This window comes from Heloderma suspectum, chromosome 16 (assembly GCF_057233095.1).
Source record: "Heloderma suspectum isolate Gila_16-S chromosome 16, 16-S_ref, whole genome shotgun sequence".
NCBI lineage: Eukaryota > Metazoa > Chordata > Lepidosauria > Squamata > Helodermatidae > Heloderma > Heloderma suspectum.
This window is the reverse complement of record NC_139473.1, coordinates 22054963-22081338: the sequence shown is the minus strand read 5'-3', so window position 1 is coordinate 22081338 and position 26376 is coordinate 22054963. Positions and strand designations below refer to the sequence as shown.

The following is a 26376-nucleotide window of genomic DNA, read 5'->3' as shown; positions in this document are numbered from 1 at the left end:
TTTCGTTTACACCTCACTTTACCACCCCATCCCCCCTCACTGGCCAGCTGGCAACGCTGGAAATTGTCTAGCCCCTGCCCCGCCCCGCCCCATCAGGAATGGGAATGAAGAGGAAGTGGCTCATTTTACTTTCACAATCGGTGCTGCTTTTAGCCCTGCAGCACCGCTTGCTGTGCTGGGCCAGGCGGGCCTTCCTGCCAGATGTGTGCTGTGGGACCATGGCAGGTAAGATCCCTGAGACATTCCCCCTCTTATCCTCTCCTAAACTGGGCAGCCTGGAAGTTCAGAAGGGGAGGATGGGAGACCACCCTGCCTCTGCCTATCTCCACCACCACCATTCCCTTGCTCTGCGTTTTCCAAAGATATGCACAGGAAGGGGCACCCCTTCCTCCGCCCCATCCACGCTCCTAGGTGGGATTGCATCCGATCTGCTGTGTGTGTGCGCGAGACAGACAGAGAGAGAGAGAGAAACTCCCCTATGTGTGGCATGCAGCTTGGCTCACCTCCTTGACACATGGGGCGTACGCACAACACTGCATTCACCCCTTTGGTCTTCAAGTTCCCTCTTTTTCTTTCAGTGAAGTTTCTATCCCAGGAGTAGGCACCCCGGAAGCCTCCAGATGTTTGGGACTACAACCCCCATTGACCCCAGCTGTCACGGCCAGTGATCGGGGGTTGTGGAGGGCCGCAAGTTGCCTATTCCTGTTCTGTAACCGTCACAACAGCTGTGTGACAAGCGGAAATCTAAGTAATACCTTTCCCGCTGCTGCTCCACCTCTGCTCCTCGGAGACTTCTGGACTGCAGCTGTGAAGGTGGCTGTCCTGTGCTGCCAGTGGTGCCCCTTTGATCTCCATGTGTCGCGCTGTGTCCTGGTGGTGGATCACTGGGAGCAGCTGTAGCTCAGCGGCTTTGCATGCAGAAGGTCCAAAGTCGAGCCCCTGCCATCTCAAATCAGAAGGCCAGGGGAGCAGGCGACGGGGCAGCCCCTTCTCCACCTCAGGCCCTGGAGGGAAACTGCAAGGTGGAGCGACAGTCCCGGGCTAGATGGGCCAAGGTCTGACCTGGAAATAAGACAGCTCCCTGGATTGGGCTGGCATGCACCTCTGCAGTGCTCAGGACGCCTGCCTCCCCCTCTCCTCCCCGCCGGGTCTCTTTCTTTTCCTTGCTCTTGCCTTTGCATTTCTCCTTCACTGGGGTGGGGGTCGTGTTACATGGGCTCAAGTGACAGGAAGCCAGATTCCGGCTGAACATCAGGAAAAACGTCCTGCCTCCCATTCCCTAGGGAGGTGGTGGGCTCTCCCACCCTGGAGGCATTCAAGATGAGGCTGGACAGCCATCTGTCAGGGATGCTCTGACTTGGATTCCTGCACTGAGCAGGGGGTTGGACTCGATGGTCTTGTAGGCCCCTTCCAACCCTACTGTTCTATGATTCTGTGTCACCGCTCCCCACCTGGCCAAGGCTGATTGAGAAGGGAGAGGAACTGAGAGCTACGCTTGCCGAATGAGGGAGTCCCCGCTTCCTGAATTCACACGAATGTTCGAAACAGGGCTCAGTCAGTGACGGCTGGGAAGTGTATATGCCCCTGCACCCCAAGACGAGCTTTGGCCTGCCCCATATCATACATCCCCACAACTGGGGGCTGCCCCCTTTGAGATCCACAGCAGAGCTCAGCTATGGGGGAAGGAACTGAGGGACGCTAACGCAGGGAGAGCACGGTGGGGCTTCCCAACGGGCAGCTGCTAACACCACTAGTTAAAATGCCCTGCGCGGTGAGTGTCTTTTTCTCCTTTTTTAAATTGATTTTTTTAATTGACAAACTTCAACAAAACAAAAAAAGCAGAAAACATTGTAGTTACATAGATTGGAATTTATCAGTTGCAATGCATTCATAGGAAATGTATGAGTATGTCTGTCTAAGAATTATACATCAACTTCAACAAAAGCAGACCAAATATCCATATCATCATCATGGCGATCACTCGTGACGGAGTAAGATTGTCTTCCAGGGGTAGAGTCTTAGCAGTGGGTCTGTAGGTGGCTGTGAAGGCCAATTCTAGATCCACACAGCCTCCCACAGTGAGGACATAGGTTTCCAGGTGGAAGGCAATCACGATGAGGATTTGCTTGATGTGCCTTCCACTGAGCTCGTTTCTCCCTTTCGTCCTGTACTCATAGAATCATAGAATAGTAGGGCTGGAAGGGGCCTACAAGACCATTGAGTCCAACCCCCTGCTCAATGCAGGAATCCAAGTCAGAGCATCCCTGACAGATGGCTGTCCAGCCTCGTCTTGAATGCCTCCAGTGTGGGAGAGCCCACCACCTCCCCAGGTCATTGAACTTGTGCTTCTTCAAAGTCCATAGCGCCTTTAATATAGGCTGACCTCCAGTTGGAACACTCATGGGTTAGAGCTTCCCAGTTCTCAATGCTTATGTTACATTTTTTTAGATTAGCTTTGAGAACATCTTTAAATCTCTTTTGCTTTCCACCAGTATTCCGTTTTCCATTCATAAGTTGGGAATAAAGTAGCTGCTTTGGAAGACGATGATCTGGCATTCAAACAACATGGCTGGTCCAGTGAAGTTGATGTTGGAGAATCATTGTCTCAATGCTGGTGGTCTTTGCTTTTTCTAATACGCTGACATTAGTCCATCTTCCCAAGTAATTTGCAGAACTTTTCGAAGGCAGCGTTGATGAAATCTTTCGAGAAGTTGGAGGTGGTGTTTATAGGTGGTCCATGTTTCACAGGCGTACAGTAAGGTCGGTAGTACAGTGGCTTTGTAAACAAGCATTTTGGCCTCCCTGCGAATGTCCCGATCCTCGAACACTCTATGCTTCATTCGGGAGAACGTTACACTCACAGAGCTCAGGCGATGCTGAATTTCAGCGTCTATGTCGGCTTTTGTGGAGAGATGGCTGCCAAGATAAGAAAAGTGATCGAAATTTTCCAGCATCACACCACTAAGCTGGATTGATGGTGCTACAGAGGGGTTGGTTTGTGCTTGCTGATGAAGATGTCTAGGATAGTTTGGAGATCTTCCTCTGAATGTGCGCAGATTACGTTATCATCAGCATATTAAAGTTCTATGACAGAGGTTGTAATTACTTTACTTTTTGCTTTCAGCCTAATGAAATTTACAAGTTTTCCATCTGTTCGATATATGATTTCTACACCAGTGGGAAGTTTCCCTTCAACAAGGTGTAGAATCATAGCGATGAAGATAGCAAATAAAGTTGGAGCAATGACGCATCCCTGTTTAACGCCTGATCCCACTTTGAACGGATCACTTTGAGAGCCATTGTTATCCAAGATTGTTGTCGTCATGGAGGAGACACAAGATGTTCATACATTTATGAGGGCATCTGGTTTTCAAAAGGATGGTCCAGAGAGCAGTTCGGTTTACAGTGTCAAAGGCCTTAGTCAGATCAATAAACACCATGTAAAGGGGTTGGTTTTGCTCCCCGCATTTTTCTTGGAGTTGTTGTGCGGTGAAGATCATATCCACTGTCCCCCTGGAGGGGTGGAAGCCATTTTGGGATTCAGGGAGGATTTCTTCTGAGATAGGTAAAAGGCGGTTTGCGAAGATCCTTGCCAGGATTTTGCCTGCCGTAGCTAGAAGGGAGATGCCTCGATAGTTTCCACAATCTGTTCTATCACCCTTTTTGAAAAGAGTGATAATTATGGCATCCCTGAAGTCTGCTGGGATCTCCTCCCTCATCCAGATTTTTTCGATGAGCTTGTGAAGCTGTCATGTAGCTTCAGGCCCACCTTCTTTAAAGACTTCAACAGGGATCCCATCAGGTCCGCTAGTTTTGTTATTTTTCATTTGGTTGATGGCTTTACTGACTTCCTCCAAACTAGGGGATACTGCAAGCTCATCTCTGGTTTGTTTTTGTGGGATTTGCAAGAAGACCTCATCAGCCACAATAGAGTTATGGTTAAGGAGATTGTGGTAATACTCTTTCCAATGCAGTGCAATAGACTCTTTGTCCTTTAGGAGTTTGGCACCATCTATTGAGCGTAGGGGGTTTGTACCATGATTTGTTGGTCCGTAGATGGCCTTTGTGGCATTAAAAAAGCCCCGTGCATCATGGGCATCTGCAAAATGCTGGATTTCTTGAGCTTTCTTTATCCACCAGGTGTTCTTAAGTTCTCTAGTTCTTCTTTGGACCTCAGCCTTTGCACTGGCGTGGATTTTTTTCTTAGCAGCACAGTTGATGTCTTTTTGCCATATTTGGAAGGCTTTCCTTTTCTTATCAATAATATGTTCAATCTCCCTATCATTCTCATCGAACCAATCCTGATGTTTCTTAGTTTGGTATCCGATAGTTTGTTCACAGGCTGCGATAATGGAGATCTTCAGTTTATTCCAGTGTTCCTCGACATTTTCAGGGGTTTCCATAGGTAGGTGTTCCTTAAGAGTTGTTTGAAAGCAGGCTTGCTTAATAGGATCTTGAAGGGCTTGGGTGTTCATTTTACGTCTTAGTTTTCTTCCTTGGAGCCTATGTTGCGGGACAATCTTAATGGCCATCGTGGAACGAATTAATCGGAGGTCTGTCCAGCAGTCGTCAGCACTCGTCATAGCTCTGGTGAGGAGTACATCGCAGCGATCTCTGGCACGAACAATTACATAATCTAGGAGATGCCAGTGCTTCGACCGAGGGTGCTTCCATGATGTTTTTAATCATGGGGCCTGTTTACAGCCCACCCTAACCCTTTCGAAATAGAGCAGGCTTATAATCCAGTTGGCCAGCCCTTTGCATGTCCTCAGAAACAGGTCTCGCTGTGTTCTGTGGGACTTACTCCCAAGTATTTTGGAGGGAAGGTATGTCTCAAAACAAGCGCGCACGCTGTGTAGCGGGGGGGGGGAGCCTATGCAGGCGGAATGGGGACCCTGGGACCCTTGGGCCAGATATGGCTCATGTGGGGTCTCCACCCAGCCCGGCCCCTCCCCGACCAGGAAATCTCTTCTCTCCAAGCAGCAGTGTATGAGTAGGTGAGCTGGGATGAGAACCCAGGGCCAAGTTCATCCAATGGATAGTCCCTGTGCACCCCCAGCCCTCCAACCCCAAATTCCCACAACTTGGAGAAAGTTGGTATGCGCGCAGCGGGGCAGATACCTGGTTTTCCTTACAGACAAGAAGTTGGAGGAAGTGCGCACGCTGTTTGTGAATGGTGTCAACAAAGCTATTATCGTCCAACTCCTGGATGAACTGCTCAGCAAAGGGGTCCTCAATGAGGAGGAGGTGGATGACGTGAGGGAGAATGCGAAAAAGCAGGACCAAGCAAGGATCCTGATTGACCACGTGAAGAGAAAGGGCCCCAAAGCCAGCCTGATCTTCATTGAGCTCCTCCAGTGCCAAGACAGCTTCTTAGCTGAAAAGCTGGGTCTTTCTGCTTTCTGCTCAGGTATGCTTGCCTTAGTATGTGCCCCCCCTCCAAACTCAGACTTGAATACATATTCCCAAATGCCTGCCAGTGCCACCTCCAATTCAAGGGCTACTCCCCAGCATCACGTGTGGTTTTAGAGCTATGCCCCAATTTTGCTTGGGCACCTTAGTGAGGTCCAGCCAGTGTCGCATGACGATCCATTTTGAAAGGAAACCTCACTGTAAGGTGACCTTTCCCTGTGATCTTTCCATAGCTGCACATTCTTAGGAACTCACCTCTACGTGTCGAAATATCAAGATACAGTTACACGAAGCACAGCTGCCTTCCCACTTTTAATGGCCTGCATCTCATCTCCCCATCCTATAGGTACCCCACTTTATTTTTCCATGCAGGGGGGAGCAGAGATAGGACACCCCTATGCACCTCCCCCCTCCCATTGCTAATCTAATTTTAGGGGAAGAGGTCCAATCTTACTCTTTGGAGAGAGAAGGGCTATGGGCACCAGCTGGGCCTTGAATTGGGGGGGGGGGTTCTCAGAATGCATTTTAACTCACCAGCTGAAATTCTAGTCAGCAGCTTGATCTCTTGGAGGGCTGCTTTGAGACAGGTGATGGCACAGAGGGCAGAGGCCTTGGCAACTGTCCCTTACCGTGGGGTGCTGGGAAGTCCTATAGATGAGGAGTCCCCAACCTTTTTGGACCCGTGGGCACATTTGGGAATCTGAGAAACTGCTGTGGGCACCACCACAAAATGGCTGCCATAGAGATGTGGCTAGTTGGGGTCTGGCTAGTCAAAGCATGTTTGGGGGCTGGGGGGAGAAATAGCAAGGCTAGAGGCTGGATGTGGGGGGAAATAGCAAGGCAAAGGGATAGAGGGGAGAGAAAGAGTGAGGCTGGGGGGTGAAACAGCGAGGTAAAGAGGTGGGGAAGAGAAAGTGCAAGGCTAGAGCCTGCACGGGGAGAACAGCAAGAGAAAGGGGTGAGTGGGAGAGACAGGCTTCTCTGTTGCTTTACATGATAGCTGAGAGCTCAACAGGCAATGCAGCAGCTCAACATGCGAAACAAATCTCTCTTGGCTCCAGGACCTCGCGTTTGCCAGCTGTCCCAACACCCTGGTCCAAGCGCCGTTGTCTCCGCAAAAGACGTCCAGCCATCACAGTCCAAAGATGGGATCGCGCTTTGTCCTCCAGACCTGTTTCAGAAGATACAAGCTGAGGAAGCTAGCGAGGTGACAACAGTAGACCCGGTTGGCTGTCATGGCTGGGGAGTCGGCATGAGCACTTCCTGATAAAAAAATGTCCAAAACAAAAAAACAACCTTCCAGAACTGCAGTCAGGGGAATGAAGAACCTGATGTTTCTTTAACGCAGTGCTGTGGCACGTGTTGTACTACAACTCCCATCAGCATAGCCAAGGGTGAGGGCTGATGGGAGTTGAAGTCTGACACATCTGGAAGGTGCCAGGTTGGGGAAGGTTGCTTTCTGCACACTGGGCTGCTTTTAAAGGTACAGGAGCAGGCCAGTGTCTTTATTAGGCTGTTCAGGGACCCCCCGAACCACCTCGGAGGTCACTTTGGGGTTCCTGAGGCAGGTCCAACCTGCCTTGGTCCACTTCGGGTCCCATCCAACCCTCTACACATGCCATCAACCTCCTCAAGGGAGTCATCATTTGGGCAACTTCATCTATTTCCAGAAATTGAATCCTGTGTAAATGGTGGCCATAAGGCGTTTATGCCTGTAATATTGCATACATGATGGCCTTATGGCCGCCATTTGTGAAGGATTCAATTTCTGGAAATACAGGAAGTCGCCCAAATGGTGATTCCCTTGAAAAGGCTGCCAGCGTGCATCCCAAGGGTCCAGATAAGGAGGAGGGGGCAGTGGGGCGCCTGACTATGGGCGTGCGGGGGTGGCAGGGCTTCTGAAGCACTTCGGAGCGACCCAACCCACTTTGGGTCACTTCAGGACACTCCTGACCTGCTTTGGGGCGGCCAGAAGCACCCCACTTCAGCTCGGAATTCGACTCTGAAGCCAAAGCAGTGCACAGCCCTAGTCTTTATCTCAGATCAGTCAGCATCCTTACTTTCTACCCATTCTCCTTCCTGACCCAAAAGTCTGCCCAGTGGAGAAAGAGAGAGAGAGACGAGGTTTTCCTCACCCCATCTCTCATAATACTAATCCAAATGAAACAGATGGGTGGTAGGTTAACACAAGGATCATTAATTTATGGAATTTGCTGCCACTGCGGCTGTCTGCCCACTCTGGAAAACAGGAAGGCAGAGTACAACCTTGGGTCTGATCCAGCAGGAGCATTCTTACGTACTTATAGTCAAATGGAACCTCCCTCTTCGGGGCTTGGGACAAGCAATATGGTGGGGGAGAAGCCATTGTTGCCTTCTTGCCCTGCCTGCGGGCTTTGCAAAGCCATCTGCTGGAAACAGGATTGTGGCTAAAATGGGCACTTAGCCTGATTCAGCAGCCCTTCTGCTCTTCTATGCCTAACCCCTGTTCCGGTGAGCTTGGCTGAGCAAGACTTGTGTTTCCTGACAGATCTACCCTATCAAGGACTCGAAGACGCGCACCCGCTTGGCCTTGATCATCTGCAACATCGAGTTTGAGCACTGCCCCAGGAGGGCCGGGGCTGAGGTGGATCTGGCGCAGACAACACTTCTCCTGGAAGGGCTGGGCTACAAAGTGGAAATCGAGACCAACCTATGCTCAAAGGTAGAGAGGGCCTGGGATAGACGGAGGCTGGGACCCTTCGTCTACCAAGCCAGACACCTTACAAAGCTGCAATCCTAGTCTTCAGTTCGAGTTGCCAACTTTTTTCCCTGGCTGGGCTCCCCTATCTTTGGCAGGCAGAAATTCAAGAGAAGCCCTGCCCCATCCGTTTTGCCATTCCGCACCTTCCTATGACCCCCTGCCTTCCTCTTGGTCAACACTCAGGTGTAGAATACTTGACTTAGAAATGGAGCCAGCGTTGCTTCTTTCTTGCCCACCTAAAACATCCCAAATGCCAGGACACTTGTTCCTATTCCATCTCCCATAACCACCGGCCCACCTCACAAATGCAGCTGAAATCACATGGCTGACTTTCCGCTGAGGGTCCACAACTGAGCTCGCCATGGCAAGTGTCCCGCTGCTCTCTGGCGAGCGTGATGAGCCCTGGCCTTCCACCCAATTGAGTCGCGGGGGGGGGGGGACTGTCCCCTCCATTGTGTGGCACTGCTGAGGTGCACAGAAGCACTGCAGAAGCACCGTGCAGCTGCAGGGAAGACCCACCGGTCCCCTGGTCAGCTCCAAGCTCGGGGAGGCAAAAAGAGCATTTCTTCGTTCCCATTTGCAGAGGTCCAGAACAGGACACGGTTTCCCTGGCCACCACACATTTGGGGCTGGCTACCAAGTTTGTAGGCCGCGGTAGCTTAGTGGTTAAGACGCTGAACTGCAGACCGGAAGGTCGGCAGGACAGCAATTCGAGACCCGAGTGCCGCGTGATGGAGTGAGCTCCCGACTTCAGTCCCAGCTCCTGCCAACCTAGCAGTTCAAAAGCAAGAAATTGCAAGTAGATAAATAGGTACCGCCTCGGCGGGAAAGGTAACAGCGTTCCATGCACCTCGGTGTTCAGTCATGTCGGCCACACGACCACAGAAGCGTCTTTGGACAGCACTGGCTCTTCGGCTTAGAAATGGAGATGAGCACCACACCCTAGAGTCGGACACGACTGATGGGGACACCTTTACCTTTACCTTTTACCAAATCTGAACAGAATGAGTGGCCTCACGGTGGCAGGAATTCTGTACTCCCAGTTGCACTGTGAGATTTAAAGCAGTCTGTTCCACATTCTTTGTAGAAAAAGAAACTGTTTTTGGTCCTCCTAACATGCTAGCTCCAGAAACCAGTGAAGGAGAAGCGACTGCAGAAGAAACAGAAATTGCAGCAGCAGGGGAGAAAGGGGCTGTAGCTGGGGAAGGTGCAGGGAAGCCCCGTGTGATCCACCTCAATATATGAGATAAGGACATTCTAAGATGGGTGTGGAACCTCTTTCAGCCCGAGGGCCAAATTCCATTTCAGGGACGCTCGAGTAGTGGTCAGGGCCAACGGCAAAAGAGGTGGGGCCAAAATTCAAAAGTGCCACCATATTGTAGCTTAAAGCTTCTGCTGCTAACAACTCAGCCTTGGGAGAGGCATTTCAACCTTTTAGCATAGGAAAAAACCACACAAGAACTTGGAAACCACCAAAAAATTGGTGGTTGAGGGAAAGGGTTGGTGCCAGATAAAAGGGGGTGTGATCACCTGGGGAACCCCAGAGGGCCAGATTGGGACCCCAAGCAGGCCCGATTTGGCCCACAGTCCTGGGGTTCAACACCCCTCTTCTAAGAGCACAAGAGTGTCCCTCGGTTAACTAGTCGAGCTGCAGTCCCATGAGCGACCATCCCTTCTGGCTCCTTGACTCCAGGGCATGACCGACTGTCTGAAGTGCTTTGCAGCTCGGAAGGAGCACAAGACCTCAGACGGCACCTTCCTGGTGCTCATGTCCCATGGCATCCGGGAAGGCCTGTGCGGAGTCAAGAGCCGGGGCGAGCACTCGGACATCCTCTCCCTTGACACTGTCATCTCCGCCTTCAACAACAAGAACTGCCAGGCCCTCATTGGGAAGCCCAAGGTGGTCGTCATCCAAGCCTGTCGAGGCGGTAGGTTGTTGGCGTCGGACCCGAGATGTGGGAGGAGAGAAGGTGGGTGGGCTTCTGGTGGCAGTAGAAGTAGTAATGAAAGGAAACCAGTTTTAATCAACAGCCCCCCGCTCCTGCAGTGAAGAAGAGACACTAACTTGTTAAGGGCCAATGCCATACTAGTCTCCCCTAGCCTATCTGAACAGGTACCAATATAATAGGCACACATGCAAATAGGAAGCTTTTGATTAACCCTTAAAAACCTCAGTCATTCTTTGACAGTTTGCACTGGACAGGCTGGTACTGCAATTGCCTCCTTTTACATATAAATTCCCAAGACTCAGGTCTGAAAAAGGCAGGAAACACTGGACTGCAACAATCAGGCCATGACAGTACCCTCGGGATTCTCCATGAATGGCAAGCAAACCACGGGTGGCAATTCCAGGGAAAAGGGTGAGTGGGGAAGCCACCTCGGTGCTGACAGGGGCTTTGTCCTTGGTCTGCGACCCGCCATTTTGTTTCTCCAGGGACTAATGGGATTATATATGTGGGCGACTCAGCGATGCCTCCTGCTCCCTCCCACGACTCTGTAGCATGGCCCCCCGAAGGGTTTGAAAAGGACGCCATTCAGAAAGTGCATGTGGAAAGTGACTTCATCTGCCTGTATTCCACAACCCCAGGTAAGAGGCTCTTGGAGGAAGGACAGAGCTGGGCAGGTGTCAGGTGCAGGATGGACTGATGAGAGTTGCCACCACTTTTCACACCGGCTCCATTGCTATACCAGGGGCAGGTTGCTGGACACATTAATTTATTGGCCAGTGGACAAACAGGGCGCTTCGAGATGGACCTTTTAATGTGCATTGTCTGCTGTTCATTCTGGTAATTTCCCAGGGCGTCCAGATGTTGCTGTCATCATCATTTAGTCATCAGCCTTGGTCGCCATTGCTTAGTGACAAGGCCTTTGTGAGAGTTTGGCTCTGCGTCCTGCAACAAACAGGGGAGGGGGGCTGGGAGCACCTCCAGGTAGGGCAGCAAAACTCCAGCCTGAAAGCCTGGAGAGCCAAGGCTGCCAGTCAGTGTCAACAGTACTAGGCAAGATGGACAAATGGTCTGAATCAGTATACGTCAGCTTCCTATGCTTGCATTCAGAAGGTCCCAGTTTCAACTGCCGGTTAAAAGGCTCCTGGACAGCACACGGCAGGAAAGGCAACAGAGAACTGCTGCTAGTCAAAACTGACAGTACTGGGCCAGATAAACCAATAGTCTCTGATTCTGTATAACCTTCATATACTTCTATGGAAGGGCCCAAAACTCAGTGGTAAAAGATGCAGAAGATCTCTGGTTCAATATTTAGCTTCCAGAGGAGGCTGGTCAGTAAGGGCAAGGAAGGAATCAGACGCCCAGAATAGACCCTTGAAGAGCCACAGCTCACACCCCCTCCTATCCCACACCCAGAGACAACACTTGAGCTTTGTCTTGGCAGCATCTTAAAGTCCATTCTGGTTCATGCTGCATCTCCCATTAAAAAGGTATTGGGTAGGAGGGCTAAGAATGACCTGTGCCTGAGATTTTTACAAGTTGCTGCAGTGTCATATGTCAAGTCGCCATTGCCTCTATAGATCATGTGTCCTGGCGAAGCCCCCAAACTGGATCCATCTTTATTGTCCAGCTGATAGATCATATCAAGAAACATGCCTGGAACTGCAACTTGGAAGAAATCTTCCGGAAGGTAGGGCCAAAAACTTTTCAGTATAAGCTGTTGGACCTCAGGACACGTATTTTGTGCTGCACACCCACCTTAGAATGGCGGTCCAGGATCATGTATGTTCTGCACGTAATCTAACAGCTTCCATTGGGCCCAAACTAAGAAGAGCGCTACTGGATCAGACCAAAGCGCCATCTCATGTAACACCCTGTTTGCAGTAATAGTTCATCTGTTGCCTTTGGAAACCCCACAAGCACAGAGCAATAGGTCGCTAACAGAATTATTGCTACCCCCAAAATGGGATCTCAGGCTGGGATATTTCCAAGCCAGTCTTGAATTGCCTTCCTTCTCAATAGGTGAAGGGCTTCTCCTGATACCTTGTTAGCCACTGCTCTCCAGGCCAGTAACATAGGTATGTGTGGACTAGTAAAAGATGCTATGGGCTACTGACTTTTGCAAGGGTGTATGCAAGGCCCCAGAGTCCATACCCTCTTTGCACCCCCTCTGAGCAGTTGCCTTTTGGAGGCCTGCTCTGAGCTCTCCTCTGCTATCACTCTCCGCACCGCAGGTCATGCAGTCCTTTGAAAACAACCCACGTCAGATGCCCTCAAAGGACCGAACCACCTTGAGTAGGAAGTTCTACCTCTTCCCAGGCCACTGAAGCCAGGTAGGTGCCTCTGCTTGCAGTTCCCTAACCAGACTTTTGGAGATTTGTTTGAGGCAATAGGATCAGGAACAGCTGAACCAGCTGAGTCCAGAAGTTCCTTGGAGTCTTGTGGTAGAACAAGTGTAACGCAATGGCTAAGAGACTGACTAAGCTGCTGATCAGGAAGTCCTCGGTTTGAATCTGAATGCTGTTTCTGTCTGGGAGCTAGGCTGAAATCTGTATTGGACAGATCTAAATAATCAGTTTCCTCCAAAACTACCTAGAGTTTTGAGAGGTCACCACCCTCTCCAACACCTTGCCTAAAGATGGAAGGTTAGGAACTGGATGGTAGTTGTCCAAGTTCAAAGGGTCGAAACTTGGCTTCTTTAGCAAGTGTCACACTACTGGTTCTTCAAGGGCAGGAGGACCACAACTTTGTGTGGAAGGGGGTTGTGGCACTTGGGGCAGCATTGCTCAGTTTTCTTTCCTTCTCTTGTTTCCTCAAATTGAAAGGCAGCAGCCTGAAGCAGTAGACCGATGATCTACTGACGATCTCTGCAGCAGTAGACCGATGATCATTTTCTGGAGATTTGGAGGCAGTTTTGATATCTGACCAGAGCTGAGCCTCCACCATTTCTCTCAACTTTCAAAGCATCCCATGAGCTTCGCTCATCCAGTTCCATCACTGTCAGCCCAATGCCTGCGTGGTGCCACCTGTCTTTCTTCCGACCTTCAAATCCCTCCTCAAAAGAACCCACCTTTTCTGCAAAGCTTTGACACCCCCCCCCCAGTCCCCATGCCCCCTTGACTTAGCCTAAGTATGTATAACTGAAATAAAAGCGTATTGTTTGCCTTTCCACCCTGCCTCCATTTCTCTTCCTCTTCCTCTATGGCAGGAGTAGACCATCTGGGGCCCTCCAGATGTTTTGGACCGCAGCTCCTATAAGCCCCATCCAGCACAGCCAATGGTTAGATGGTGGGAATTGTAGTCCAAAACTTCTGGAGGGTGCTAGGTTGCCTACGCCCCTGCTCTTTCATCTATTGAATTATCAGTTGTAAGGTCTTTATCCTCTTGTACTTTGTAAAACACCATGCAGAATGATGGAATTATTATCATCATCATCAACAGTAACAATACGTTTGGGGAGGTGTGGACAAGTGGTAGTCATCTTGGACTCTCCATTGACTCCAATGGGTGTATTTAATTATTTTACAGACGCGTCTGTCTCATGGGCAGAAATCCAACAGGATTGCACCATTAGTTATTTAGGGCCAGCAGGGGAGGTGAAATGAAGCCCTGGAGCAAATAGGGGATGCTGGGAGTTGTAGTCTAACACAGCTGGAGGGCACCAGGTTGGGTAAGGATGGTGTAGTAGATTTGGTTGTGATCACAATGAGAAGACCTCAAAAACAGCAATGTAGATAAAGCATCTAGCACAGAAAGAAAAGAGCTGTGTGACTCAAGTGTCTGATCCAGGATTTTTGACAGTTCTTACTACGTTTTAGGAATGAATCTACACATTTTCCCCTTAAAAAATTTTTTTTTCTTGAAATGCGCTGGGAATAAAGGCTGATTTATGCAGCTGTTTTCTTTCTCTTGTTGAGTCACTTATTTTTATAAATTCGTTCATTCAGTTGAAATCGCAAGATCCACATAAATAGAATTCTGCATTGCAGCACTCTCGCTAAAATGATCATTTTAAATCAGAGGAGAGGACAAATCATGACAAAGCAGCAAATTAATACAAAGGCTAACAAGTTTCACCAAGTTATGCATCTACATTAAAAAACACAGCATAATGCTGTGGATTAAAAAGCCTGTAAAAAAAAAAAATGCCTTTGCTGGCACATTAAGATGGGTGCCAAGTGAAGCTCCCTGGGGATGGCATTCCATAACTGAGGGGCCACTGCTGAGAAGGCTGTTCCTCCTGCAGCCACCCATCCTATCTCAACGTGCAAGGCCACTCGGAGAAACGCCTCCACTGATGAACTGAGGCAGGAGTGGGGAACCACCTCTCTGCCTGAGGCCCAGATTCAGTTTTGGAGAAGCTCTCGGGTGGGCAGGGCTGAAGACAAGGGGTGGGGCCAAACATTACAGCTGTAGCTTAAAGCACTTACTGCCAGTAACTCGCCCTTAAGAGAGCCATTTCAACCTTTTAGAATGGGGAAAAACTGCACAAAAGCCAGGAAACCACCCAACATCAGGTGGTTGAGGGGAAGGGGGTGTGGCATTCTGGGGAGCCCCAGAAGGCTGGACTTGGCTCCTGAGCCTGAGGTTCCTCACCCCTGATCACAGGGCTCAGGCAGGTCCATATGGAAAGCGCTGATCCTTCAGAGACCACAGGGTCCCAAGCCTCGAAGGGCTTTAAAAGTCAGAATCTGCACTTTAAATTGGGCCTGGAAATGGGCCAGGAGCCAGTGAAGTTGGCTCGGGTGAATCTATCAGTTTCACTTCCTCCTGTATTCAAATGGTTAAAATCTCACATTCTTTCTCTCCCAAATCCAAAGACCCTTGTGAATTTTGGTAAATTTTTATTTAAAAAAACAAACAAATGAAATTCTCACCCATCTGCACCAGCCAAATTCCTAGCATGGAGAGGACCAGGATGTACCTGCCTGCTCGATAACTGTTAAAGTTGAGGATCCTGTTGGGGAAAAAAGAGGTGCCAACAAAGCACTAATAAGGTTGACTACATTGGCGTAACATGCCAGCCTTTGCGACTTTTATAGTTGCGATTTTAGAACGGAGGCCTTGCTCACATGCATTAATTCGGGGTAAGAGTTATATAAGTATTATGAATCTGCCTCATGCTGAACGTGCTTCCAGATGAGGCATTTATTGTGCCTGGAATGTTATGGAGCGTCCACACATCGTCGTCTTCCATTTGTAACTGCTCCGTGTTTTCCCACCGCTGCTTCTGTCTTCTTTCCCCCCACATAAGCGAAGGTTAAGGAGGGAAAAATGGAATCGCTGCACGATGCTTTTTGACGTAGTGCAGCCTTCACCAACCTCATGCAACTCCCATCATTCCCAGCCAGCACCACCAGTGTGTTTTCATGTCTCAAGTGATGGGTATTATTACAGAAGGCTTCTCATCAGGATTGGAATAAACAAAACTAACTAGTTGCCATATATTGGCTCACCAGGCAAAGTGTACTGGGGGCGCTGCAACAACAGAAGGGGGTGTTCCAGCAATTTCTTCATGTTCCTGGCCCTGCTGTTGCCATGTAATTATCTGTGCCAAGCCTTCTCCCCTCTTTTTTGCAGCAATCCCCTCCCCCACACACACATGACTGACACTATCTCATTTTTATGACTCTTAGGGATCCGATAGGTCTTCCTTGCATTTGTAACTTGATATGGTTGTTTAAGAAGATTCAGTTTTCAAGAAGAATTTAACGAGATTTTTAAAAGAAAGGAAGGAAGAGTCCATTGCCCTTGGAAGCTCATAAAGGCGAACCAGGAGAGCCAAGGAAAAATTAAAAAGGGGAAATGAGGAAAGATGCAGCTGAGATTTGAAATAAGAAAGGCAGGCAGATAGCAGATAATGGCACAATCCCAGGCATGTTTAGGCAGGAAAGAAATCCTACAACTCCCAGCATTCTCCTACCAGCATGGCTAGGGGATGCTGGGAGTTGTAGGACTTTTTTTTTCTGTCTAAACACACATAGGATTGTACCTTAAGTTTCTGAATTTACCTAAAATTCCTAATTATTACTTCAACAACAACATTGACATTGTTCCAACAATGCCAGCATAATGAATATCAGCGTATTTAACATCTATGATGGTTTATACTACAAATAGTAAGCAAATTTCACACAAATATGTAGGTACACATGGCACATTAATTACTATAATAATAAACTACTACACTAAAATTGTTAAGTATTAACTACTATAATTATTAATATTAATAATTATTAATCACTGCAGCATTAATTGCTGTCATTTATCATTATTAGCTCATGCAACATTAATATAACGAATGCACTGCACAGACTCTGCTCTCCCCCCTCCCCTCAAGGCTGCCCTTGTTTCTCGATATTAATGCCCAATACTAAAGCGGTGTGTTAATTATGCAAAAGAGCAAGAGCCCCGCCCGGGAAGGCGCGGACAGAGGTGACCAAGGAGCCAACTGACTCCGCCCACAGCACTCCGCAGGCTCTGATTGGCCCAGACCAGCCAACGCCCCGCCTCGCCTTTCGATTGGGGTGAAATGGAGGCGTAGTGGGGGGCGGGGCTAGAGGGGTGAGGAGAGCCTGGAATCGCCTCTCCACCGAGCCCGCCAGGCGCGCCTCTCTCGACAGCCAATCAACAGGCGCTTCCCATCCCCCTTCCCCTTTTGACAGCGCTGAGCGGACGTGGGCGCTTCTTTTTTCCCCCTCTCTGTCCCTTCTCTGGATTGGCTGGCATGAAGGACGCGCTGTGATTTCTCATTGGCCGCCGGGACCCGCCCTTCCCCCCCTTACGCCTCCACGCCTTCCTCCTCGTCTCGTCATCGAGCGCCGGAGCGGGGCGATTGGCAGGCGCGGGGGCCAATCGGAGCGGCGCGCGAGGGGCGCGGTCGCCCTCAGGCGGGGCGGCGCCTGCCCCCGGATTGGCTCTGCGCAGCGGGCGCGGATTGGCTGCCGGCGGGCGGGCGCGGCGAAGCGGGTGGGCGGGCGCTGCACGCGGCGCCTGAGGTGGGAGCCGCGCCGTCAGCGGGAGGCGGCGGCGGAGGAGGAGCAGCAGCGCAGGTGAGGGACCCCGCGCGCGCGCCCGCCCCAGGGCGCCCCTGCGTGCGGCGGCGCCAGGCCTGCGGCCCTCAGGGGCAGGCCCGGCCCAGCCCGGCGGCTCCCGCGGACGCTGCCGGGGGCGAGAGGGGGAGGAGCCCGGAGGCCACGCCCTCCGGACTCCGGCCGCGCCCCTGCGCGCGCACACAGCGCCCCTGCGGAGGGCGCTCTGCACATGCTCAGGGGGTTATCAGAAGCATTAGTATTTGTCACTCAGGACTCGGCACGAGACGGGGAGGAATGCAGGAAGGCCGTGCCCCGCGCAGCGTCCCGACAGAGTTGGCAGAAGGCGCTCTGCACACGCTCGGGGGCTTACCTTTAAAATTGACGCTTGCCGCCGACTGCTGTCCGCCTTAGCCACGAGACGGGGAAGAGTCCAGGGATGCCGTGCCCTTCGCAACGTCCCCACAGTGTTGGCAGAAGGCGCTCTGCACACGCTCGGGGGCTTACGATTAAAAAATCATATTTGTCACGCAGTCCTGGGCATGGATCGGGGAGAAGTCCAGGGAAGCTATGAGCCTCACCACATCCCCGCAGAGTTGGCAGAAGGCGTTCTGCACGTGCTGAGGGGGTTGCTGGCTCACAGGCCATGTTCTCACCAGTCAATAAAACTTTTCTCTTTTGATTAGGTGTGCAGAGTGCTTTTGAGTGTAGGCCTCCCTGCGTTTCTCATGCCCTCCCAGTGCAGTTTCTAGTGTCATTTCTTAAAACAAGGGGGAGGATCCTTCCGTATTTATTTAAAACATTTTTATCTCACTCATAAAGGCTCCTAGGAGTGGTTTATGTACCGTCAGTAAAAACATGATAGTTCCTGCCTGCAGGTTTACAATCTTAAAAACACATGACACAAGAGGAAAAAGGGAAGGGGAGGAAAGAGAGAAAAAAGCAAGTGGTCTTTCCCCCATGCTTCCTTTGGCCTGGAAGATGCCCCCAACACACGTGTGTGTACCCAAAATCACAAAGAATAAGTGCCAAGGTTTAATACAGTGCTTTGCACATACGCAGGTTGACTTGCATTTCATTTGTTTGGTTTTCTGTGTTTAAATATACAGCCTTTGGTTGAAACACTGAAGGATGTTTTTACTATTTAAAATAATAGCTTACAACCAGGGCTGCAAGTTTTAGCTGGTTAATCAGTGAGAATAATCAATTAAAAACTTTTTGGTTGGCTCCAAAGGCAGCCCCCATTGATCAGGCAGCAACTAAATGTTAATTATTTGTAAGTATATAAAAAGTACAGCTGGCAAATAAAGCAGACAGTATCCATGAAAGCTAGTCCTAGAATAAATTCGTTAGTCTTTAAGGTGCCACAAGACTATGGAAATTCTTAAGAAGAGGCATCGTTCTTTGCTCTTATGCAGGCAGGGATGCCTCTTCTAAGATGGTGCCTGCTGTGATGTGTATATGTCCTGTCTAAAAACAAATACTGTTTTCTTCTGAACAGCTTTATTTATATGCATATTGAAGCAGACTTAGCTAGCAATCCTATATCCTCTAGACACCTCTGGGGGACATCACATTTTTTGGTTCCTGGGTTCTGACTTCGGAGCTGGCGCAGTTCTCTCTGCACTGGCCGCATCTCCACACTCTGAGACGGGGGTGCAGGGAGGGGAGGAGCCCGTGGGAGCCGCATTATGCAGCTTCCTATGCGCCACGCAGCATCCCGCTCTGAACTCCCCTGCTAGACAGGCGAAATTGCGTGTCTAGCAGAAATGCAGGCCGGCCAGAGCATGGAGGCAAGGATTGCCTCTGTGCTCTGGCTGCCCTGCATTGGATAGTTGTCAGACTTCAAGTACAGAGGCTGACAGCTATTTCTATAGGATTGCACCCTTAGGGTGTAACCCTATACACGTTTAGACAGAAAAAAGCCTACAATTGGGAGTTGTAGGGCTTTTTTCTGCCTAAACATGCATAGGATTGCGCCCTTACAAAGGTAAGTCCCACTGACTTAAGTGGGCTTAACTCCCAGTTAAGTGTATATAAGATTTCAGCATTAGTTGATTAAAGCAGCGATCCTAAGGATTTTTGTTTGAAAGGAAGTCAGTCCTACTGTGCTTAGTGGGGCTTATTCATGGGTGACAGCCCTACTTACAGTTGAATAGATAAAAATAGAAAGCTGGCATATCACCATGAAGGCCTGCCTTCTCCATGACATGAGGATAGTATTCTGTGTTCAGAGAACTTTTTATTTTTGCCTGCAGGAACATTCAGCAGTGTGAGTCCAACACATTTCCAGTTTGTGAGTCCATTAAACAAGTTTATGTCCTCCTGCACTGCTGTTTTGTGAGAAATTGGTCGTGGCCATCCATGTGAATGCATGTGCTCAGTGCTGCATCTTTCAAACAAGACAGACTCCAGAGCTTGCCCACTTGAGCTTGAACCCCTACCAAATCTCAAAAAGGAAGAAAGGACAGAGTGCTGAAAGATGCTCTGCATATGCTCAGAAAGCAGGTTGATATAGTCAAAGGTGCATGCATGCCCCATGTGCACTTCACTTTTAAATTGAGACATGCCCTGAAGTTTATGTACCTCTGAGCTACGAGCCCTGCTCTGTCATGAGTCCTAGAAGGGAAAATGCTTGAGGTCACAGAAACTCCCCAACTACAAATACAAGAATACCATGTCATGTGAGAGTTGCACAGGCATATCTTTTTTCTATAAGCGTTATTTTAAAATACATATGATCATGGACGTTTCCCAATTGTTGATTGTGTGTATTTTTGATAAACAAGTCCTGAAAAATGCATGCACATCTGAGTACAATAGGTGGCATACCTGATGTCTGTATTCTGCATGTGTTGGAAGACTTCTCTTTGCAAGTTGCAGGGTTGAGCTGATGCTTTGACATTACAGGAAGCTGCCTGTAGACCATTTGTCAGATTATTTGTACATCTAGCCCACTGCTGCTCTGAGTGGCTCTCCAGGATCTTTTAAGAAAGAGAGTCTTTTACGTCATCTGCTTCCTGGCCCTTTTAACTGGAGATGCCAGGGTGTGAACCTAGGACCTTTGACTCGCAAAGCATCTGCTGTGCTACTGAGCCATGATGCCTCCCCAGGACCATAGCTCCGATGAATTATGGACCTTAGCTTGATGAGGGCCATAGAGCGTGATGAGGGTGTTGTGGACTAGGCGCTTACTTTCAGAACAAGAGGACTCGAAAGTACTCCCACTGCCCTCTCTTCCTCACACCCAGACGTAGGTGTCTGGGAAGGGGATGCACTGTACACTGTGTGAGGTAATTTATCTTTCACTCTGTTAAATACACTCAAGAGTTGAGCTATCTAATATGAAACAGAGAGGCCAAGGTTGACTCCTTCAGAACATGCATTTGTAGGTGCTTAATGCCTAAAAACAGCAGTATCCAGACATGCCACATGTCTACAGTTCCTGAGGCACAAGGGAGGTGAGTTTTGTATGGTTGGCTACCTAGGGGTGATTCAGGGAAATCATATTCTAAGAAAGCCTCCCCCAACCTGGTGTCCTCCAGAAGTGTTGGAAAGCTATTCCCATCATTCCCAGCCAGCAAGGCCATGTTGGCTAGGAATTATGGGAGTTGCTGTGGGCACCAGGTTGGGGAAGGCTGTTCTAAGAGGTGCTTTCATTTTCTTTATGGGTACTGTTACTTCATGCATTCCAGATCTGATTCTGTAACATTCAAAACATTCTAGGGCTTGGTCTGACTCTGTGTGGGTGTGTGCAGAATGCAGTGCTTAATTTCTAAAATGAGAAGTGCCTGGAGTCCTTCCCTCTAAGCTCTGATGTATGCCACGGGCTGGCTGTGTTTATTGCCTTGTGAGGGAAAGGCTTCTCATGAACATTGAGGGATACTCCTTACTGCAAGAACCAAAGAACTGGAGGATTGGAAGGTCGTGAGTGGGCCATCTGGTGCAATTTCCAGTTATTACTATTCCACATCATGTGCATCTTAAGAAGTAATCCACAAAACCTTTTGCCGCAATAGATCCATTAGTTTTTAAGGTGCCACCGGATTCTTTGTGCATGTTTATTGTAAGAGACTTACACAGCTATCCTTCTGTAATTTATTCCACGTTCTAAGGCTTCATCTCAGTTTCCAGTTGCTTAGCAAAACCTCCTGAGTCATCCTAATCTTGCCTTATCTGACCCTCTGCTGCCATCTGACTCTTCCTTGTCCTAGCCTCACTTCTTAGTGTCATCATCAATCCCTTGTCTTGTCCATATCTCTGGGCAAGGCTGTGCTGTTCATTACACACTAAGTTTCTGGACAGCCCTTTCTTGTCCTAATCCCAAATGGGTGTGTGCATTTGTGTGATTGTGGTTACTCCTTGGTAAGGTGAAAGCAACCTGCATGTGCTGGACGGCTCCTCCGCCTTTGCATGCTCCATGTCTGAGTGTGGATGTTCAGCCAGTATCCAGGACTTGGTACTTTGTGCATAAAACAAGCCTTATGCATAGTTCATAGAATCATAGAATAATAGGGTTGGAAGGGGCCTACAAGGCCATCGAGTCCAACCCCCTGCTCAATGCAGGAATCCAGGTCAGAGCATCCCTGACAGATGGCTATCCAGCCTCATCTTGAACGCCTCCAGGGTGGAAGAGCCCACTACCTCCCTAGGTAATTGGTTCCATTGTCGTATTGCTCTTACAGTCAGGAAGTTTTTCCTGATGTTCAGCCAGAATCTGGCTTCCTGTAACTTGAGCCCATTATTCCATGTCCTGCACTCTGGGATGATCGAGAAGAGATCCTGGCCTTCCTCTCTGGGACAACCTTTCAAGGACTTGAAGAGCGCTATCCTATCTCCCCTCAGTCTTTTCTTCTCCAGGCTAAACATGCCCAGTTCTTTCAGTCTCTCCTCATAGGGCTTTGTTTTCAGTCCCCTGATCATCCTTGTTGCCCTCCTCTGAACCCTCCAGTTTGTCTGCATCCTTCTTCAAGTGTGGTGCCCAGAACTGGACACGGTACTCCAGATGAGGCCTAACCAGTGCTGAGTAGAGGGAAACTAGTACTTCCCTATGATTCTATGATCTTTGTTCTTTGTTTTGGACACCACCTTTTAAATATTTAAACTTTTGAAATCACTTTCCCCTCCCCAATACAGTTTTCTTCTACATTTTGTGTTGTATTTAGCATTTATAATCTGCTTTTCCCACTTACATGACTCTCCCAAAGCAGCTATAGCCATTTATCTGGGAGTAGGCCTCATTGAATTCAGTGGGATTTAATTGAGTAGACATTTATTTTATTTATTTCATTTCTATACTTCCCAATAGCCGAAGCGCTCTGTCAATGATTGTGCTGTAAATGTTAAAATAATCAAACACAATAACTAGAAGGCAAATGACAACTAAGCAGATTAAGCATTCCAGAGAATGTGCAATTAAATTAAAAACAAAATACAACCAACAAACAGTGATAAAACCGCACATAATAAAACCAAGATAATACCAGCAGCAAAGGATAAAAACAATGTGTCATGTGAAACCAAAGTAAAACCAGCAGCGCAGTAAAACAGTGTGAAGATATAAAAGCACTAAAAGCAATTTTTAAATGCTTGGGAAAATAAAAAGGACTTGACCTGACGGCTTAAAGACTATGGCGTGGGTGCCAGACAATCCTCTTTGGGGAGGGCATTCCATAGACAAGATGCCACAACTGAAAGACCTTTCTCTTGTAGCTCAGTGGCACCTGGAGGAAGACCTCCGAAGATTACTTTAGGTAGGTAGATATGGGAGTAGACGCTCATTTAAGTAACCTGGTCACAAACTGTTTAGAGTTAAAACCAGCGTTTTGAATTGGGCCTGGAAACAGTGGAAGCCAGTGCAGATGCAAAGTACTGGCATAATACGATTATATTGGCCAGTCCCAGTTAACACTGTAGCCACCCTGTTTGGGACTAACTAATTCTAGATTTTTATGGCTGTTTTTTCAATTCCTGTGCTGTTTATTGTTTTGTATTATATTGTATTTTATTCTGTTAAATATTTGTATTTTTATATGTTTAACTGTTCTATGGCATTTTAGTTTTTTAACTGTTTGTAATAATCCACCCAGAAAACTTTAGTTATTGGGTGGATTAGAAATGAAATAAATAACTGGAGTGTCTGGACCATTTTCAAAGGCCACCCTATGTTGAACACATTGGAATAATCCAAATTGGGGGCGGGGGGGGGAATAGAGTGTGAATAACTTTCACAAGGCTATCTCTCTTCAGGTAGGGACATAGGTGATATATCCACCTGAACTGATAAAAGGTGCTTTGAGCTGCTGAGGTCACTTGTGCCTGTTGTAATAACGATGGATCCAAGAGCACCCCCAAACTACAAACCTGATCCTTTAAGGGGATTGCAGTCCCCTCCAGAATGGGTTGACTACCACTTAACTGACAAGCCACCCACAACCAGTATCTCTGTCTTGTCTGGGTTGAGTCACAGTTCATTGGCCCTCATCCAGTCATTTACCCTGGCCATGCACTGGGTCAGAACATCAACTGCCTCACCTGTATTAGATGAAAAGAGAAGTAGAGCTGGATGTTATCTGCATATTGGTGACACCTCATCCCCAGATAATTTCTCCCAGTGGTTTCATGTAGATCAGGGGTAGGCAACTTGTGGCCCTCCAGATGCTGTTGGACTGGAACTCCTATCATCCTTCACCATTGGTTATGACGGCTAGGACTGATGGGAGTTGCAGTCCAACAACATCTGGAGGGCCACAAGTTCCCCATCTCTGATGTCGATGTTGAAAAGCATGGGGGATAAAATAGAGCCCTGAGTAACTTCATAGCAGAACTGCCATGGGGCAGAACAGTAATCCCCGAGCACCACCTTCTGGAATCAGCTATCCAAGTAGGAGCGGAATCACTGCAATACAGTCTGTCTCTCTCCACCCCCCGCCCCATCCCAACTCAGTCAGCCTCTGCTGAAGGATTGCATGGTCAATGGTATCAAAAGCCTCTGAGAGGTCCAGGAGAACCAATAGGGTTGCACACCCAATCTCCCTCTCTCAGCATAGGTCATCCCAGAGGGTGACCAAGGCAGTTTCTTTTCCAAAACCAGGCTTGAAACAGAACTAGAAAATCAGTTTCACCCAAGAGTGCCTGCCCTGCCTTGCAGCCACTCGTTCAAGCACCTTGCCCAGGAAGGAGAGATGGGCAACCAGCCTATAGTTTTCATCTCAGTCTAAGTTAGGTTGCTTCAGGTGTGGCCTAATTAAAGAGGCAGCTACTTTCCCCTCCCTCAAAGAGGAATTTACAACTTTATTTACCCAGCCAGATATCCTTCCTTCCTTCCTTCCTTCCTATCTATCTATCTATCTATCTATCTATCTATCTATCTATCTATCTCTGTCATAGTTTTCCTTCGAATCCTTGGTGATTTCAGCTTGATGGCATTCCTTCTTGAGTGGAACATAGCAAATCTTTCTGAGTGTAACAAATGGCTGCCTAATCTTTGTTGAGCGGCCTTGCAAATGACTCCATAAACGTTTCTAGCACAGCTAGTTTTATCATCCACACATACCTGGACACATGATAGGCTGTGAAGATAAGCAGTGCTGTGGCACGTTAGAAGCTACATGGCTCAGTGTGGCATAGTCACTTGTAGGCCAACCTTGGTTCTATCAGATACGTGAATTTTGGGCTACAGTCTGGAGATTCTTTCTGTACCTTTTTATCTGCCACCGAATCTGGAGATGGGGCAATCCTGCCTGTTTCCCCCTTCCTATTCTCTCCACATCTGTATGGTATACTGGGAGTCTTGCTCCATACAGCAGGCCCAGGAGGGGTTGAGCAATTAGGCTGCTAACTGTTCTATGGTATCGAGACGATATTATACCTGTCCTTAAAGACCTGGACTGGTTGCCAGTTGGCTTCTGGGCTCAATTCAATGTGTTGGTCTTAACCTTTAAAGTCCTAAATGGCTTAGGACCTGGCTAACCAAGGGACTGCCTGCCTCACTTTGAATTTGTCCAAATACTACGAACTGCAGGAGAGGTCCTTTTGAGGGCACCAGACAGAAGCCTGTCTGTCGGGCATGTGTGAAACGGCTTTCTCCTGTGTTGCTCCCAAACTATGGAATGCGCTCCCTCAAGAACTACGATTGGCCCCCACTCCCTTGGCCTTTAGAAAGTGTGTAAAGACATGTCTTTTCAGTTTAGCCTTTTAAAATGTGTAGTTTTAATGTTTTTGCTGTTTTTATTGTTATTGTTTTAAATTGTTGTACCCCACCTTGATGGTTTTTTAGGAGATAAGGTGGTATATGGATGTTAATAATAACATAAATAAATAAACCAGGGGTAAAATAGAGAGAAACTAGGGCTGCCTAGGGGTCAGTCATTTGACAGCAGATTTTAAAGGTATAGAGCAACCTGAGTGCCCTCCAGATGTGTTGGACTGCAATTTTCATGGCATGGTGGCTGGGGATGCTGGGGGCTGTAGTCCAACACATCTGGTGGGGGAAGGAAATCTCCAGGTTGCAGCCTGTCAGCTCTTATCAGGCAAGCCATATCTCAAAAAGGATATTGTGGAGCTGGAAAAGGGGCAACCAAAATGACCCAGGGGGTGGTACTGCTTTCCTGAGAGGAAAGGCAAAAGTATTTGGGGCTTTTTAGTTTAGAAAAAGAAAAAGGCTGACTAAGAAGCAACATGATAGAGGTTTGTGGAATTATGCATGATGTAGAGAAAGTGGATAGACATTTTTAACAGCACATAGGGAATTTGCGGGATTCACTACTGCAAAATGTGCTGATAGGCACTAGTTTAGACACCTTTAGAAAGGGCTTAGAGGTCTGTTTATGATGGCTTCCCCCAACCTGGTGCCCTCTAGATGTTTTTGAAGGTAACTCCTAGCATTCCTGATCATTGGCCATACTGGCTGGGGCTGATGGGAGTTGAAGCCCAAACCATCTGGAGAGCACCAGATTGGGGAAAGCTAGTCTGTGGCTATTAGCCATGATGGCATTATGGAACCTCCGTGTTCAGAGGCACTATATCTCTTGAGTACCCGTTGCCAGGCAGCAACAGCAAGTAAGGACTGATGCCTTTGTGCCCCACTTGTGGGCGTCTTGGATGCACCTGGCTGACTACTGTGTAAAGCAGGATACTAGACTAGATTGACTCTTTGATACATCAGGATTGCTGCTATAGTCTTATGAAATGGAAGGGTTTTACATATTACATTAGCCTTCCCCCACCTGGTGCCCTCCAGATGTTT

The 26376-nt window shown here is 48.5% G+C and overlaps 3 protein-coding genes across 22 annotated transcripts in view; 2 read left to right on the top strand and 1 right to left on the bottom strand.

Moving 5' to 3' along the window:
* LOC146335077 (claudin-4-like) overlaps positions 1-17984 on the bottom strand; it is a 93772-nt gene extending 75788 nt beyond the window's left edge. The window contains exon 1 of the mRNA XM_084822525.1: positions 17503-17984. The gene's annotated coding sequence lies outside the window, so the exon portion shown is untranslated. The remainder of the gene's footprint in view (positions 1-17502) is intronic.
* Positions 134-14287, top strand: LOC146335078 (caspase-1-like). Of its 8 annotated transcripts, none has more exons than XM_084822516.1 (9): positions 134-225; positions 5138-5410; positions 6474-6619; positions 7940-8113; positions 9846-10080; positions 10587-10739; positions 11679-11788; positions 12333-12431; positions 12928-14287. In XM_084822516.1, the coding sequence occupies exons 1-8, from the start codon at positions 219-221 to the stop codon at positions 12423-12425; spliced, it is 1191 nt and encodes a 396-aa protein (XP_084678642.1). In that variant the 5' UTR covers positions 134-218; the 3' UTR covers positions 12426-12431; positions 12928-14287. The 8 variants fall into 8 exon arrangements, with proteins under 8 accessions (XP_084678642.1, XP_084678641.1, XP_084678637.1 ...); XM_084822515.1 differs by having other exon boundaries at positions 12333-12435; XM_084822513.1 differs by lacking the exon at positions 134-225 and having other exon boundaries at positions 4307-5410.
* MTMR4 (myotubularin related protein 4) overlaps positions 17036-26376 on the top strand; it is a 50785-nt gene continuing 41444 nt past the window's right edge. For 7 of the 13 annotated variants that reach the window (XM_084822506.1, XM_084822502.1, XM_084822508.1 and 4 more), the window contains exon 1: positions 17036-17150. The gene's annotated coding sequence lies outside the window, so the exon portion shown is untranslated. The other 6 variants (XM_084822509.1, XM_084822496.1, XM_084822500.1 and 3 more) reach the window with 5 other exon arrangements.